The sequence below is a fragment of the Synchiropus splendidus genome, chromosome 3 (assembly GCF_027744825.2).
Source record: "Synchiropus splendidus isolate RoL2022-P1 chromosome 3, RoL_Sspl_1.0, whole genome shotgun sequence".
Classification (NCBI taxonomy): Eukaryota; Metazoa; Chordata; class Actinopteri; order Syngnathiformes; family Callionymidae; genus Synchiropus; species Synchiropus splendidus.
This window is the reverse complement of record NC_071336.1, coordinates 29,064,495-29,079,348: the sequence shown is the minus strand read 5'-3', so window position 1 is coordinate 29,079,348 and position 14,854 is coordinate 29,064,495. Positions and strand designations below refer to the sequence as shown.

The 14,854-nt window shown below is 40.8% G+C and overlaps 1 protein-coding gene across 3 annotated transcripts in view; it reads right to left on the bottom strand.

The window, feature by feature from the left end:
* The window catches only part of prex2 (phosphatidylinositol-3,4,5-trisphosphate-dependent Rac exchange factor 2), an 86,243-nt gene that overhangs the window by 13,425 nt on the left and 57,964 nt on the right, over positions 1–14,854 (bottom strand). For all 3 annotated transcript variants that reach the window (XM_053860290.1, XM_053860291.1, XM_053860292.1), the window contains 3 exons: positions 12,260–12,362; positions 12,022–12,165; positions 10,636–10,750 (listed from right to left, as the gene is read on the bottom strand). In XM_053860290.1, the coding sequence (XP_053716265.1) occupies positions 10,636–10,750; positions 12,022–12,165; positions 12,260–12,362 (362 nt within the window). The remainder of the gene's footprint in view (positions 1–10,635; positions 10,751–12,021; positions 12,166–12,259; positions 12,363–14,854) is intronic.

Genomic DNA, 14,854 nt, shown 5'->3' with positions numbered 1-14,854 from the left:
ATGGCTGCCTCAGATTTCAGCTAAATATAGATATGCTACTGTACACCGTATTAAAGCCAACGTCAAACACATTTCAGCATCAAGCACAAAGGAGTCTCACATGGGGAGGATATGGTAATGAAAAGTATGACAAAGCAGTGAGAGCAGTTTGAGAGAGGAGGACTGTTTACATGCAGAGCAGCACATCCATTCCAGAAATTGGTTAAAATTAGGTTCATCATTATGACTACAGTGTTTCTGATTAACATAATTGAAAATAGTTCATGGAATCAAAATCAAGAGCTGGAGAGGATTTTAACTGAGTGGGTTGATTGCAAAGACTGAATCACAAACACAATCGAAAGGTTTTTCTTTAAGTAAACTGTATTGATGCAGTTATGTTGCGTTTCAACATAACTGCATCACATACTTTTATTTAACTGCACTGCATACTTTTCTTTAAAGCACTGTAAATTCCGGACGACACGGAATATTAGCCGCACTCAATTTAAGAACCGCGTCGGTCTCTACAGTAAGCCGCGGGTGCGGTGCTGCTGTCAGCGCCGTAGAAAGGTCAGTTGTGCACCCGGCTTAAAAAAGCGTGAGGATCACTTCTAAACTACTCTAGAAAAAGGGGATTCAGCATGGAGACTGACTCAAGAAAAAAACTTGGAAAAGTTCTGAACTTGAATCATGAACTCCTCACATCTTTTATTTACAATTAAGCGCTCAAAATGCGATGTTTTCACCCATGTGTCCGAAGTTCGGACACCACAGCCGTCTCACCCCTGCTTCTCGTCTCCAGTCCTCCAGGAGATCGGCTCTGTGGGCAGAGCTGCGGACTCGCAGGCGAAAACACCTGCGAAACACCTATGATTTCATTGTTTTGATTTTTTTGTCCTGTAAAAATCCATATATTAGCCTTGTCGTCGTATTTGGGTTCAGACTGCGAGAAAAAAGTAGGAGCTTACAGCTTAACACTGTTGAAAGTATGATAAAATGGGTGTAATCTGCGACTGAGGAAGACTCAAAGTCAGAGATGGCAGAGTTGACGATGCTCCTTGTGCTCTCCTCGTGAGTGACTAAGAAAGACAAGGTTAGAAACCAGTTTAGAGTGGGACAGATCATATGTGCAGATATTTAGAGACAAGGTGAGGGAATCAGAGGACATGTACAGGGGAGAGACTGGACATGCTCGACAAAGTGACAAAGTAGGAGACCAAAGGTTTATTGCACTGTGGTGGATTATACTGGTTTATACTGGTGTTGGCTCGTCTGAAACATTCTTGCCCAGTTGACTCTCCATCACTTAATAGTCATTTGGATTTCCTATCAACGGGGACAACGATGGCTGCAATGCAGCTTTTGTTTGATTTTCAACCACCACAGCTAGAAATACAAAAATGACTTATTCAAAAAGTGATAAGGTAAACCCTTTCTCAACCAGCAGCTGAAGACCAAAACATTTGATGTCCTCATTTAAGTATGCTCCTGGCACCCATATTGTGTCTGTATACCGCCCCATCTGTGTGTTTGTTGTTCAAGAGTGCAGCGCAGAGTAAATACCATTTCCAAAAACAGCATCATTTGCTTTAAATGTCAAACAATCACGTCAGCAGAGGAGCAAAAACTCTTCCAAAGGCAGCAAAAAAGGGATTCAGCTGGATGGAAATGTTTCCATTTGGACTCTTAGAGCAGGTTTGAATTGTTATCAGTCCGGCTGGCTGCAGCGCATGCAACTTCACCTTCATCTGGCTTATCGGTCAAGCGCCCAGACGTTTATCTCAAAGGACTTAAATATCAGTTTGAAGCAGAACATAGGTCAGGGAGATACCTTGTCAGAAAACCCATAGATTAACCCCAGTTATCTTGGTTCTTCAACTCAAGCTTGAGGAACATGACGCGCTCCACTGGAGGTCCCAAATGACACAATAATTAAAGTCAGGCTGCAACTCACGAGTGGTTGAAAGGGGACCTGCAGAACCTCTGAACTGATGATGTTTTGCCAGCGGTTTGGGAGCAGAGCACCTTAGAATCATTTAGTCAAAGTGAGAAACGCATTTTTAAGCCCACACACAGAGTGTAAACAAACCTTGCGGGCAGCTAAGAACACAGTGCATACAGTATAAGGTCAAAATCCACCGGCTGTTTATTTTTCCCTGACCAAAGGTTCTCAGGTTAACACTCCTTTTGAACTCCAGCTGTGTCTTTAAAATAGACGCTGCTGGTTACGGTACTCCCTGTAATGTAAATGATATGTGAACCCTGAAACACGGTGGTCTAGAAACTCGTCTTCATCCATGTTCCGGTCTCTCATCTGGGGTTGAAAATCACCAGCTAAAAATGCTAGCGCTTGTACTCTTCGGCTGAATCAGGTCACTTATTAATGAACCATTTGTTAACACGCCAAATTCCCACTGCTCAATTCCAGACTCTTAGCACTTCTACTGCCATTTGCAGAGCCTCCAGTTTGTCATCCTTCGAGATCCTTGTTGCTTGACGTTGCCTGTGTAACAAGCAATTACAGTTTCCAAAACACTTGGTAGTTTGTCACCTGCCTATGCTTGCGTCTTTACTTTTTCTTTCCCAAACTTATTCGGGGCATCCTGTCTCTTTCCAGGAAGCCTCAGTATGAAGAAGAAGCCATTATCCTATCCTTAGTCAGCCGTTTTAATAAACCATGTCTTCATCTGCCCTGTGATAGGGTGCATATTTATCTGTCTATCTGTCTAAGTATCGATGTGACCAGATGTTATTCTATATTATTATAATTTCATAACTTCCATAACTCTTTGGTTCTGTTGTGAAACAAGGTTGTGTGTTGGCATGTGTGAGTGTGTGTGGCAGAAAAAATCTACATGATCATACGTGTTCAAACCCAAAGTGAATGCAATTTTAATTTTTTTTATTAATTTATTTCTTGTTTACAATCAATAGTTGATTACTTATGAAGTTCAAACCCCAAATGTAGACAACTATAAACACCAGGTATGGCTTGTGAGTGTGTTTTTCTTTTTTTTATATATTCTCTATTTCAAAGTGCAACTCCCCGTAGCAGGACTGAGGCAGGAATACCAAATTTCCACCATGTATCTCTGTGAATAAATCAAATCTGTGTGAAACAAATGTCAGGACAAATGTTTCCCATACACTATCGCATATCAGAAGCAATGAATTGTGCATGTCAAATGTATTGGAGGAGCTTAAAATGATTACTGATTCAGTAATGCTCGATAAATAAATCTAGAATATCAGATAAAGACAGATTAAAATGTTAAATGTAGAACTCACACAGGCAGTCACACGGCTGACATAGTCACCAGTTATGATGTAATGTTTACACGGCTCTTTCACAGTATAATGAATAACGTCTTCACATAGAGTTTTACTATGAAAATCTCCTGGATTCACATTGCTTTTCACTGACTGATTTCCTGTCTGAACAGTCTCTCCGCTGCATTGCTGTGCGGAGCTCCGCCAAAAAAGAACTGTTGAGGAATGGAAGGTGGAACTCCGCCGGCCCTCAACAGCCAGTCGAAATCGACAAATCGAAAACAATTTATTCATTTGGGAAAACCTCCGCCTCCCTACCACTTCCTGACTCGACTGACTGATAATAATCTTCAACTACACAAGTTCATAAAGGATACTACTTGTGAAAAAAGACTGCAAAATTAACACCTACCAATCATAAAGTACTGCAACAGCAAACGTTACGAGGGTGAGATGCTGTTTACACGCAAGTAGTTCAGGATTCTTTTTTAATTTATCACTACTACTTTTTGGTCCATTGATGTTTTAGAATACTCTGACTTTAATTTAACAGAAATCAATCTCGCCCTGCTCTGTGGCAGGTATTTATTCGAATTTATCTTGCTGCTCACGTCAGCTGCAGAGCGACCTGCGAGCAGGTTTCTAAACAAGTTGGCAGCAGTCCAAGCCGGGGCTGGTCTTTTTTTTTTTTTTGCTGCTCCTGTTTTATAGGGCCTATGAGAATACTTAATTCTCTTTGTTTCAGTTTCCTTCATGACAATAGGGCACTGGAGACACATTGCTCCACAACTCCGAGGCATTTGTAGTCCGCTGCTGTATCAAAGAATCTTAGAAACAGATGTTGTCATAGCGTGGGAACGGGATCAAAACCATGACACCCTCTGTACATATAGTACCCAATAAAATCATCCCTTAATACCTAAAGAGGAGAGACGCCATTGAAATATTGATTCCCTGTGGTGATGTCGCAGGGAAAGCGGGGAATTTATGGCATGCTATGTGTGCAACCATGAAGAGGTGCATTTAAATCAGTCAGGGAGCCGTGATGAATGACACTTACAGTTATTAAATCTCCCACAAGCCCCTGCAGGGTATGCCGGCGCCTAATGAGGGCTTCTAGGAGCCCTCACATGCCACACACTGATCCCTCTGCGTTGACACCAGCCTATTGAAGTGTTTGAACTAGCGTGTGATATCGCAGGTCATTTCCTCTTCCTACGCTGCTTTCGCTATTTACACCTCCTGCCAAACCTTGATGATGAGCTTTATGTCAACTGCAGTTTAATTCGGACGGCAGTTGAAGCCTGAAGCAAGCAAAATGCTTCGTGCACATGAAATATCATGCAAGCCCGGATAAACAATAATTATAACTGTGTATTTAAATGAAGGGCATGGAGGTGTTTGTCATTAGTGTCAGTCAATCCGCACTCGGATGTCTAGCCAAATGCAGATAGGTTGTAATGGGGTGTCGGCGTTGGAGGGAGTCAGACACATTAGCACCAAATGGCTGCGTCTGAGTTCGGTTGCTATTTATTTTGCAGTAGAATATTGGAAAACAAGTCACTTTAAAGTCACTTTTATTTCTGCAAAAGAACAATTGAATATGCTTGAATGATGCTGAGAATGCAACTGTTGATGGGATGGACTCAGGAAAGGACAGAAATGTGATCGGGGTCCAGAAGGTATTTTCCAAACGTTAAGACAAACTACACTGAAGGAAGCTATAAATCTGCTTTGCTATACCTTCACATAACATCATTAGTCAGATAAATCACATCCCCTCCATCGCCTCTGCCTTCCTCATCTGTCAAAACTTCCGAACCTGCTCCAACTTGCTTCCATCAACACCTTATGATGCAGCACAGACTAACACTTTTTGGTCATAGCAACCAAAAAACTTAAAGCCGTGAATGTAAATATGCAGCTATAATATGCGAGTTTATTTGTATTGCAATTAATAATAATGGATTTATTGATCTTGAAACTGGCCAAGGCAAAAGATTTCTTCCACTTAATAAAGATTAATCACCACAGTGGAACTGCTTGAACGCTGCAAGACAAACCAAAACAATCCACTGAGAACCAAGGCCTCAAACGCATTATCCTTCTTTTATTTGCACAACATGAAACTCCAGAAAGTTAGCAGTTAGCTGAGTTACCAGCCTATCACACGAGAAATCTGCCTTACGCTGCAAAACCTTTTGCTCAATAAAGCACAATGGGATCAAGTTGCAGTTTCTCCTCACAGTCTTTCTCCAATAATACATTTGCAGACAGTCCAGGGAATCTTCAATCTTTGACACTGTCTCCCTCACCACCATGATCTGATCTCTGAAACCTCCTTTGTATGGAACAACCTCCTCTGTTCTTCAATATTCCCCAGTTCAATTTCCTGTCACACTTCCTATGGATTACACCATCACAAGTGCCCACTGCTGGAGGGTATTAGACGACTCTGAGTAGATTCCTCTCAGCTCCCAGTGCAGGACTGAGGGGATGTAAATGTATTAGTGGTGGCACTCAATTAAGAAGTCATTTGATTAATTACAAGGGCTATAATTAATTAATCATATTTTAATAGTTGACCGCAGAATAATCACATTTAGGTTTAACCTGTACACGTAAACTTAAATGTCAGGGTGCACCAGTGATGACCGACCTCTTCGCTGCATAAACATTTGGCTTCAATCCTGAAGTTTTTTAAACTTACATTTTCTGTCCATCTGCATAATCTCACTGACTCTCCTTCATCATGGATGTTTCGGTTATGACATCACACTGCATTGCATCTCGAAGGTTCCCTGGAGAAGAAACTTAGTGCATGATTCATCTGTGGTATTTGGATTGACTCATTATTTTTGTCTGTAGTTAAACTAAAGAAATAATGAGATCTGTAATACAAGAAAAAATAGGGACCAATGAAGTTTGCAAAATGTTATCTAAACAGGTTTCTAAATTTAATAGCGGCGAAAGAACAGAGAATTCGGACTGGGGGACAAAATGGGCAACATGCAAAAAAAAAGGACATTTGTGAGGCTACAATTCTTATTTTCGTATTTCTTTGTACATTTTTACCTTAAGAGAAGAGAAAGAAGTTTGAGAAGGTGAGAAGTTTCCCTAAGGTGTAATTTGCTTGTAGAGATCATGTCTCTTGTTAGGGATGGGGAAATAAAAAATATTATTAATAATAATAATAATAACACATCTGTTTTATAGGGCACTTTCCCTGTGTGCTCAAAGAAGCTTTAGAGTTTACAGTCAGTTTTCAAAAGCCATTCTGAAAAAGTGGGTTTTGAGTTGGGATGTGAGTGAGTTGGCGTTATTTATCGATGTAAATAACAAACATCTCCAGTTTAATTTACAACCTCTAAATATTATACAGAAAGAATACATACAAAATGATGTCATACAGAATACAGGGAGGCCACAAGAATAATTCACTTCATGTCAACTTGACAGTTTGAGGATTGCATCACTACTTTCTGCTGCTGCTGATGAATTCAGTTTAAGTTACGCTAGGAGAATGCCCCATGTGGTTATTGCTAGGAAGATAGCATTCTTGCTCCAACATACACGAGAGCTATGGAAAACTCTGCACAAGTGAGGGGGAAATGGGGACCATTTCTAGGCATGGAGCGATGCCATGTGAACATTGGTATCCGAATGTTTTGACCCACCAGTCAGAGTTACTGCATCAAAATGACACCCGGGTGATTTGCTCACTGAACTGGTGAATCGGCTCATATCATTGAGCCAATTGTTTGCAGCAGTTTCTCATGTTTTCTCTTAATTCTTTGTTAAATTTGATGCTGGGTGTAAGATTAAACCTGAACGAATCAGCATGAGCGCATTTTTATTTTGTGCTTTGGTTATAAAATGCGGTGTGACAAGCACACCCAGAGAGTCCACTTAGAGAGTCTGTGTTTCCTGGCAGGGAGTCAGGTAACCCTAAACATTATGAGCTGGTTTCTACCCCATAAATGAATACAACCAAACCCACAGGTGCCATGAAACAGTAGGATGCTCCGTGTGTCGTTAAATTATTTTATTTGGACACCTAAACCTGGTGTTTTAAACGGGGGTCTATCATGACCTGCAGTTCACTCAGTTCACTGTTGCGTGATATGTCACTCAGCCTCTGGCTCCAGACCGTGGTGTGGGTTTAACCCACGCTCCCGTGGCCGGGCTCCAAGGATAACGACGTGCCTGAGGTTAAAATGCTGCCACGAAGAGAGCAGTGACATCACAGCCGAGTCTGTGGTCAGTGCATACACACCCACAAGGCAGCCGCCGAATGAAAACAACTGGTGCTGCTGCAGAGTAAGATATTATATCCAGCTCCTGTCCAAAACTAGCTGGGAATATTTACTTTACCACAAGAGTCACCGGAGAATGTTCTAGGTGGGAGCGAAGAATCGTGTGTCTGGAGAAAGTTGTCTGTTGACATTTTGTTAGTGTTCACCAATTATTCGCATGAATGAATCACCAGCAGTGTTGAATTAAAAAATGATATTTAGATAGTGATGTTTACAACGCCACAGCAAAAGTGATGAGTTCAGCCTGGCAATTTACAACCAAGTAATCACTCGGGAAAGGTTTATTTGAAAAGAAAATGGTGTTTTAGCTTCACTTGAAATGTTTGTTTTACTAACAATGAATGTAGCCTTTTTGAAGTTACCAATGCACGTTGTACAGATTCAGGGGGGAATGCAGCTTACAGATTTAACCACTTTTGTCCCACATGAGTTATATTTTTTACTCACCGTAATTTCTGGATTATATGCGGCTATTGTTTTTCTCACAGTCTGAACCTTGTGGCTCATGCAACATGGTGAATATATGGATTTTTACAGGCTAAAGAGGATCATGCTGCCAAAATATTAAGTCTCGTCTCATCAAATTGATGAAATTACAGGCGTTTTATCAACCTTAAAGCGCTCAAAATGCGCTGTTTTTGTCTCTTCCCCTGGAAGACCGGAGAAGAGAAGCAGCAGCTAAGACCGGCTGTGGTACCAGACATGACTTTGGACACACAGGCGAAAACAGTGCATTTTGAGCGCTTTAATGTCAATAAAAGATGTGAGGAGTTGATGATTCCAGTTCAGAACAATGCCCAGTTTGTTTCGTGAGTCAGTCTTCTTGCTGGACCCCGTTTTTTCCAAACAAGTTTAGAAGTGATCCTCATACATTTTTAAGCTGGGTGCACCACTGACCTTTCTACGGCGCAGACAGCAGCACTGCACCTGAGGCTTATAGACCGCTACTGCTCATGTATGAACTGTTTCAATTCTTAAATTTAGGTGGGCTAATAATCTGGGGTGCTCTGTAGTCTGGAATATATGGTAGATTAGATGTCTTTTATTCGTTCCACAGTGGGGAAATTCAACCTGCCACAGTAGCACAAGTGACGTAATGTTTCAGAGACCAATCACATGGAACACAATGGTCACAATTGTTTGGGTCAACCATTGAAGTAGCTCATTAATTCATCCTTCCCTTCTCCCATATCTCCGCTTGGTGAGTTTGTTTAGCTGACATCTAAACACCATCCTTAATAAATATTAAATAATACTTGCAAGTTATGCTTTTCTAAGTGCGAAGTCACCAAAACACATTTAGACACATGACTTAGGACTCAATGGTGGTAATCAGAATAGTTTTTTCCCTATGATGGGACCACCTGGTGTATCAACTCTGACATGCAGTCAACTCTGCAAAACAGTTATTTCTCTTAAGAGACAAACTTCATTCACAATTTCAGTAACATGAAGGACGTAGTTATGGTTTCAGTTTTCGCTAGACACCGTTAGCAAGAGCTTGAATCTGCTCTGTTTCCAGTCGTTCTGGAAGGCAGGAGGTATTTCCACGTCCACTCTATCGGATGTCTGACATCTGCAGCACATTACCACTGGTGGCTCCGCTGTCTTAGTGCTTTTGTTAGTACAAGTTGCATGTACAGAAGTGAATTATGCGCTTATAACTCACACACACACTGTCTTTAACCACGCTGAATTGATTATAAAAATGTTGCAAAACAGTTTGTTTGGCCCAGAGGGTAGAATATGGAATTGTTTTCTTCTAAATCACATTTTGAGATTTATTCATCTCATCAGTAAAAGTCCACAAACACAGACAATAGACAATACAAAATAAGGTCATTGCTCAGTCCTTGTCAGAATATTATTCACAGAAACTTTGAGAAAGGGACGGTCATGAAAAAAAAACTTAAAGATATGAATTACCCTGAATTATCTATGGAGAAAAATTATTCATCGAACCAAAGAACACAACATTCTGCTGCCAAAAATTGAAATGTGAATAAGTTCCATTAATTCATTCTAAAACCACATCATAAATAAGATTGATTTCTCTTAATTGAGTCACACCCCTACTAAAGATGGAAAAACACATCACATAACAAAGCTTCAGACCATGCAAAACACTGTAGAAAACAATCTGGACCCCATCCAAGTTTGACAACAAAGGAGTTTCACTGATGTGGAGAATAAATGCTTCAACCCCTTTAGCTCATTGTCTCTTAATACCAAGATGAAGTTTTGTTCTGGGCTTAATTATCCGAACAACCAGCAGCAGATGTTGCGCAGAAGCTGAAGTGACGGCCGACTCCCCGCCACGAGCCCGATGAGGGTTACAAATGGAGCATGAGCGAGTCCCTCCATTAAGCCATATGGTTTTCATCATAAAATGAGATCAACCTCATTTTTTATCATGAAATTTGGTGTCCTTTTCACAGAGGATCAAGTGTGATCATCAGTTATACGTGGGCAGGTATAATCCAGTCAAGCTGCATTTCACAACTCAATTTCACATCTAAATCAACAACAAATTGCACAACAGATTGCTGTTAGCTCACTGGCAGCTGCACATCAGCTACATTCCAAAAACAAAAATAGTTCACAAACAATGTAACAAATCAAAACTGTCACAACAATTTTTGCCTTGACTACTCTGATTGTGTAAGACTATCACTCCAACACACACTGAACACCAGTCTGCATAAAAGATACTGAAAAATAATGAGCACATTGTCCTCCATGCAGAAAACCAGACTCAAATAAAGACATCTCTTCTTCAACAACTTTTTGCATTTTTCTCATTAAATGTCCAACATCTGGACAACAAGAGAGGAGGCAGCAACTGTACGACATATCTGCCTCAGCATTGACAACACGCTGTGCTCTCTCCTCCAATCACCGCGGCCCTGCTGGGTGTTTTCCAGAGCAATAATAAAACATGCCCGCAGAGGTCCTCTCACCCAATCACCTTGATGGCCTGCTGAGCCCTGGAAGCCAAGTGTAACTGGCAGACAGGCCTTCTTGAAATATAGGTTTCCCACCTCAGTGTCGCCTGTGTGCTACCTACCGTAACTTCTTGTAGTACTGTTTGACCTTATCCAGTGACGCAGCATTTATCTGAGCTTGGTACTCTTCCACTGACACATTGTCTCTGTAGTAGTAGCCTTCCATGCTTTCCAGTGCTGGAGAGGAGAAATAAAAGAATATAGTTTGAATATCAAAACTATTAACCCTTCTATTACTAAGGTTATGGACAGGTTGTGTAGGTTTATTTAAGTTATTTGGCCGCAGAATTCTGAAAATGTTCTATGAGAGAGTGTTTTTGTCCCTTTTTCTATTGCAACAGGACTGTTGAACTAACTGACATGCCTAATTTCAACTAGTTTTCATATTTACAACACAATCTTGTCGGCGGCAACAGGCATCAGTCAGTGGCTGAATGGTTAAAATGCAGAGATCTAAATGGAAACCACAGAACTTCCAAACTTCCTTTTTAAGAGACATTGGAAGATCCAAGGCAGTGAATTTCAGGCTTTACTACTAAGGTCAGTGATCTGCCTTTTTCAGAAGGCAGTGTGACCCACAGAGGTTTTAAAATAGAGAGAATTTAGCATGGAAAAAATATAATGGCTTTACGTCTACAATGACTGTTGGCACATGTGAGTTATGTGTTGCATGTGAGGTTTGTCAATGAAAATGGCAAAACCAGAATTAGAAAAGATTTTACATCCCTTTTTTAAGACTGTAAATTTGAAAGTGCAACATCTTTCCCTTGTTAAGTAGAGTTTTATTTCTAATAAAATTGGCTGTCAATTTTTTATCTCAATTTTTCACACTAAAGCTGAGTTAACTCACAATTAATGGTACATTATGCATCTGTTCAAAATGTAACCTAAAGGACAATGTTATCAACACATTGCTTTTAACATGTTTTTGAGCCTTTTCAGTGCCTCTGAGGTGATTCTAAATAATGTTCTTGACAGTATGTTGGGTTGTTATTATATACTGTATATTGTTGCTATGCTATTGACATTGACAATTAAACTTGTAAAACAATAAAAAAATATTAAACAATAACATTCTCTGTGTGAGACTGATTGTTGTATTTGATAATGAAGTCCATAATTATTGAACTTCAATACTTTCATCCAATATATTTTATGTTTTGCATTTGAAGTTTAACGTGCAAACTGTATTCTTTATTCCAATAATGTAGCCTTGCTGTGTATTTTGGAAAAAGTTGAATGTTCTTACAATTCATGGAATTGTGGCAGCACATCAAAAACACAGAAGAGACTATTTTGTGCGTGAGAAATGAACCCTAACCAGTATTCAGTGTGAAAGCCAAAAATCATATTTGGAGCCTCGCCTCACCACACATTGAAACTTTGATTTAAAGTTAATGAACTATGCAAAAAAAATGCTTTTAATGTCCCCTTTCATCATCACTTACCTTGTGTGAAGAGCACTGGGTAGATTTTGATGCTGCCTCCACTTTTCAGTCGAAGGGGCAGCAGAGAGAAGTAAGAGCTCTCAAGGTAAAAGCAAATCTTCAAGGTCTGGCGAGTGCCTTCCACCTGATACGAAATGGGCATGTCTAATGAGAAGAGCGGAGAGGAAAACGTTAGCATACGAATATTAAGTTATTAAGTAAAAACCACCCTGAAGAAGAATGCAGCTTCTGTACTCACTGGCCACGAGGGGTTCTCCTTCAAACTGCTGGAAGTGGAAAGTCACCTTTTCCAAGTCAGACAGCGCCACCTGAGTGTCCTCCAACATGGCTTGCTCATCCGTCTGCAAAGTCAGTCGAAGCAGAAGCAGAATTAGATCTGAATAAGAAAAAAAAAACCACCCTCTGTATGCAGTGGTCTGCCCCAGAGTGCATCCTATTGAAAAGCATTTATAGGCATAATAATTAGGGATTGCTTTACCGAGTCAAAGCCATTGACCTTCTCACTCAGAACACGTAAATCTATAGAGCCAATCTTGCTAAATTATACCACTGTGTCAGCAAGCTGGTGCAGTCAGCATTAATGAAACGAGGGAAAGGCTCGTATCTTTCTGCAGCGGCGGAATTCATCCGGAGAGAAACCCAATCAGGTTTGAATATCCACTGGAGGAGGCTAGAAATAGCAGAATAAATCACCTTAACGATGTTGTTATCTCCCAATTTAGAGAGGAACACTCAATGTAATCTTAATTAATACACGTAAATATTGTTGCTAGTAGAAAACAGAATTACAGAAACAAATACACAGAGACATGTTAACGGCAAACCACACGCTTCTTATTGAACTAGTCTATCATTGAGTGAAAGTGCTGATTCGGCAGCAGGTGGTGACCAACCGCTCCATATACTGACACAAGACTCTCTCTGAGCAAGAACAGATGGCAAGGTGGATGAATTGACGTTCTGCGTTTCAGGCAGATTTTAATGGTGAAAACTAATTGGTGTCCAATTAAAAAGCATGTAGGTTCCTCACACCAAAAGCTGACGATCCTGCTGGTTTCATCAGTAATAATGGCTTCTGATGCTCTGCCTTCTATTGCATCAAAGAACATGATTCCCCGTCTCTCCTTCTTCCTCTCTCTCTCTCTCTAAGCATCACATGCAGATGTACAAACAAAGCAACAGCAGAAGAGGATTAGAGCCTGTTTTGAAATAAACAATTCAAACCACGAGTACCGTCAAATTTTAAAATCAAGATGTGTTTGCTGTTTCTTGCTGAAACTGAAATGTGCAAAAACAAAAGTCAAATCCTAATTTCAAGCAGTCTTTTTCTTGTCTCCCTGAATAGAAGCGCGCAGGGATTTAACTGGATCTTCTTGCTTATGCTGGGAGCTGCTGATGTTTCACAGAGAAACAAGTGTACAAAGCCATGACAAAGAAAAGAGACACAAAAACACATCCAGGACTGACAGTATGAGACAAAGCAGGAAAGGGAACCTGACCCGGGTTTATACCCCCACCTGAATAAATGATCCTCTCTATAAACACCCTGCCAAATATCAGGCTCTGCATCCGGCTCCAAATAAAAGGAGACAATAACGGTTGGGGAGATGAAGAGCCAAAATCATCTCAGATGTTTCACTTGACTAGACTAAACGGGGATTCGTGCCCAGGAACTACCAAGAAAATTCTAAGACGACAAATGATGCATAATGTGGAAGCTAAATCTTGATCTCAATATCTTCAGATGGTTTGTATTTATGTCTTTATATCAATATTTGACACCTCAATCTGTTTACCACAGCAAGTCTTTCATCAGCCCTGCCTATCAACCACATCCATCCAAGTCACGCATGTCCTACTCATGGCCTTATTTGCTTCATCCCTCATAAATCAAGGTATCAGAGGTAAGACAGTTGAGGAATGAATGTTAGCCAAGACAGAATACATGTGTGTGAATGACAGGGCCCCAAGTGGACAGGTGGAGTTACAGGATGCAGAGATAAAGAAGGTGGGGGATTTTAAGTACTGTACTTGGACTCAGCTGTCCAGGGAGATGGAGAGTGTGACAAAGAGGTGAAGAAACGGCGCAGGCAGGATGGAATAATTGGAGAAAAGTGTCAGGTGTGATGTGTGACAAAAGGGTGTCGGCAAGGATGAAAGGGAAGGTGTCCAAAAGGGTGGTGAGGCCAGCAGTGTTGTATGGTTTGGAAACAGTGGCACTGTGGAAAAGACAGGAGGCAGAGCTGCAGGTAGCAGAGATGAAGATGCTGAGCTTCTCTCTGGGAGTGAGCAGGACGGACAGGATCAGGAAGCAGTAGATTAGAGGGACAGCACAAGTCAGAGAGGCTAGATTGATATTGTTTGGATATGTACAGAGGAGAGATAGCTAGTACATTGGTAGGAAGATGTTGAGGTTGGAGCTGCCAGGCAGAAGGTGGAGAGGAAGGCCAAAGAGGAGATTGATGGAGGTGGTGAAGGAGGACATGAGGTTTGTAGGTTTGAAAGAAGAGGAAGCAGAGCACAGGGTGAGATGGAGGAAGATGATTCACTGTGGCGACCCCATAAGGGAGAAGCCAAAAGAAGAGAAGAGGAGAGGGAAGCGAGTTAATTTTTTGAGGAGGCAAAAGCTAACATTATATAAAAATTGAATGTAATTACACATGGCTGTAGCAGTATTATGAAAGTATTTACATACAATACAACATCGAGTTTGTAAATCCAAGCTCAAATACTGTTTCAATATATTGAGTCTCTTTTTCATCTGCTTGAGATGCAAATCGTGCAGTGCTCCAGTTTTGCCGGGAAGAAAACAAAAATGCTAATATTCCACCAT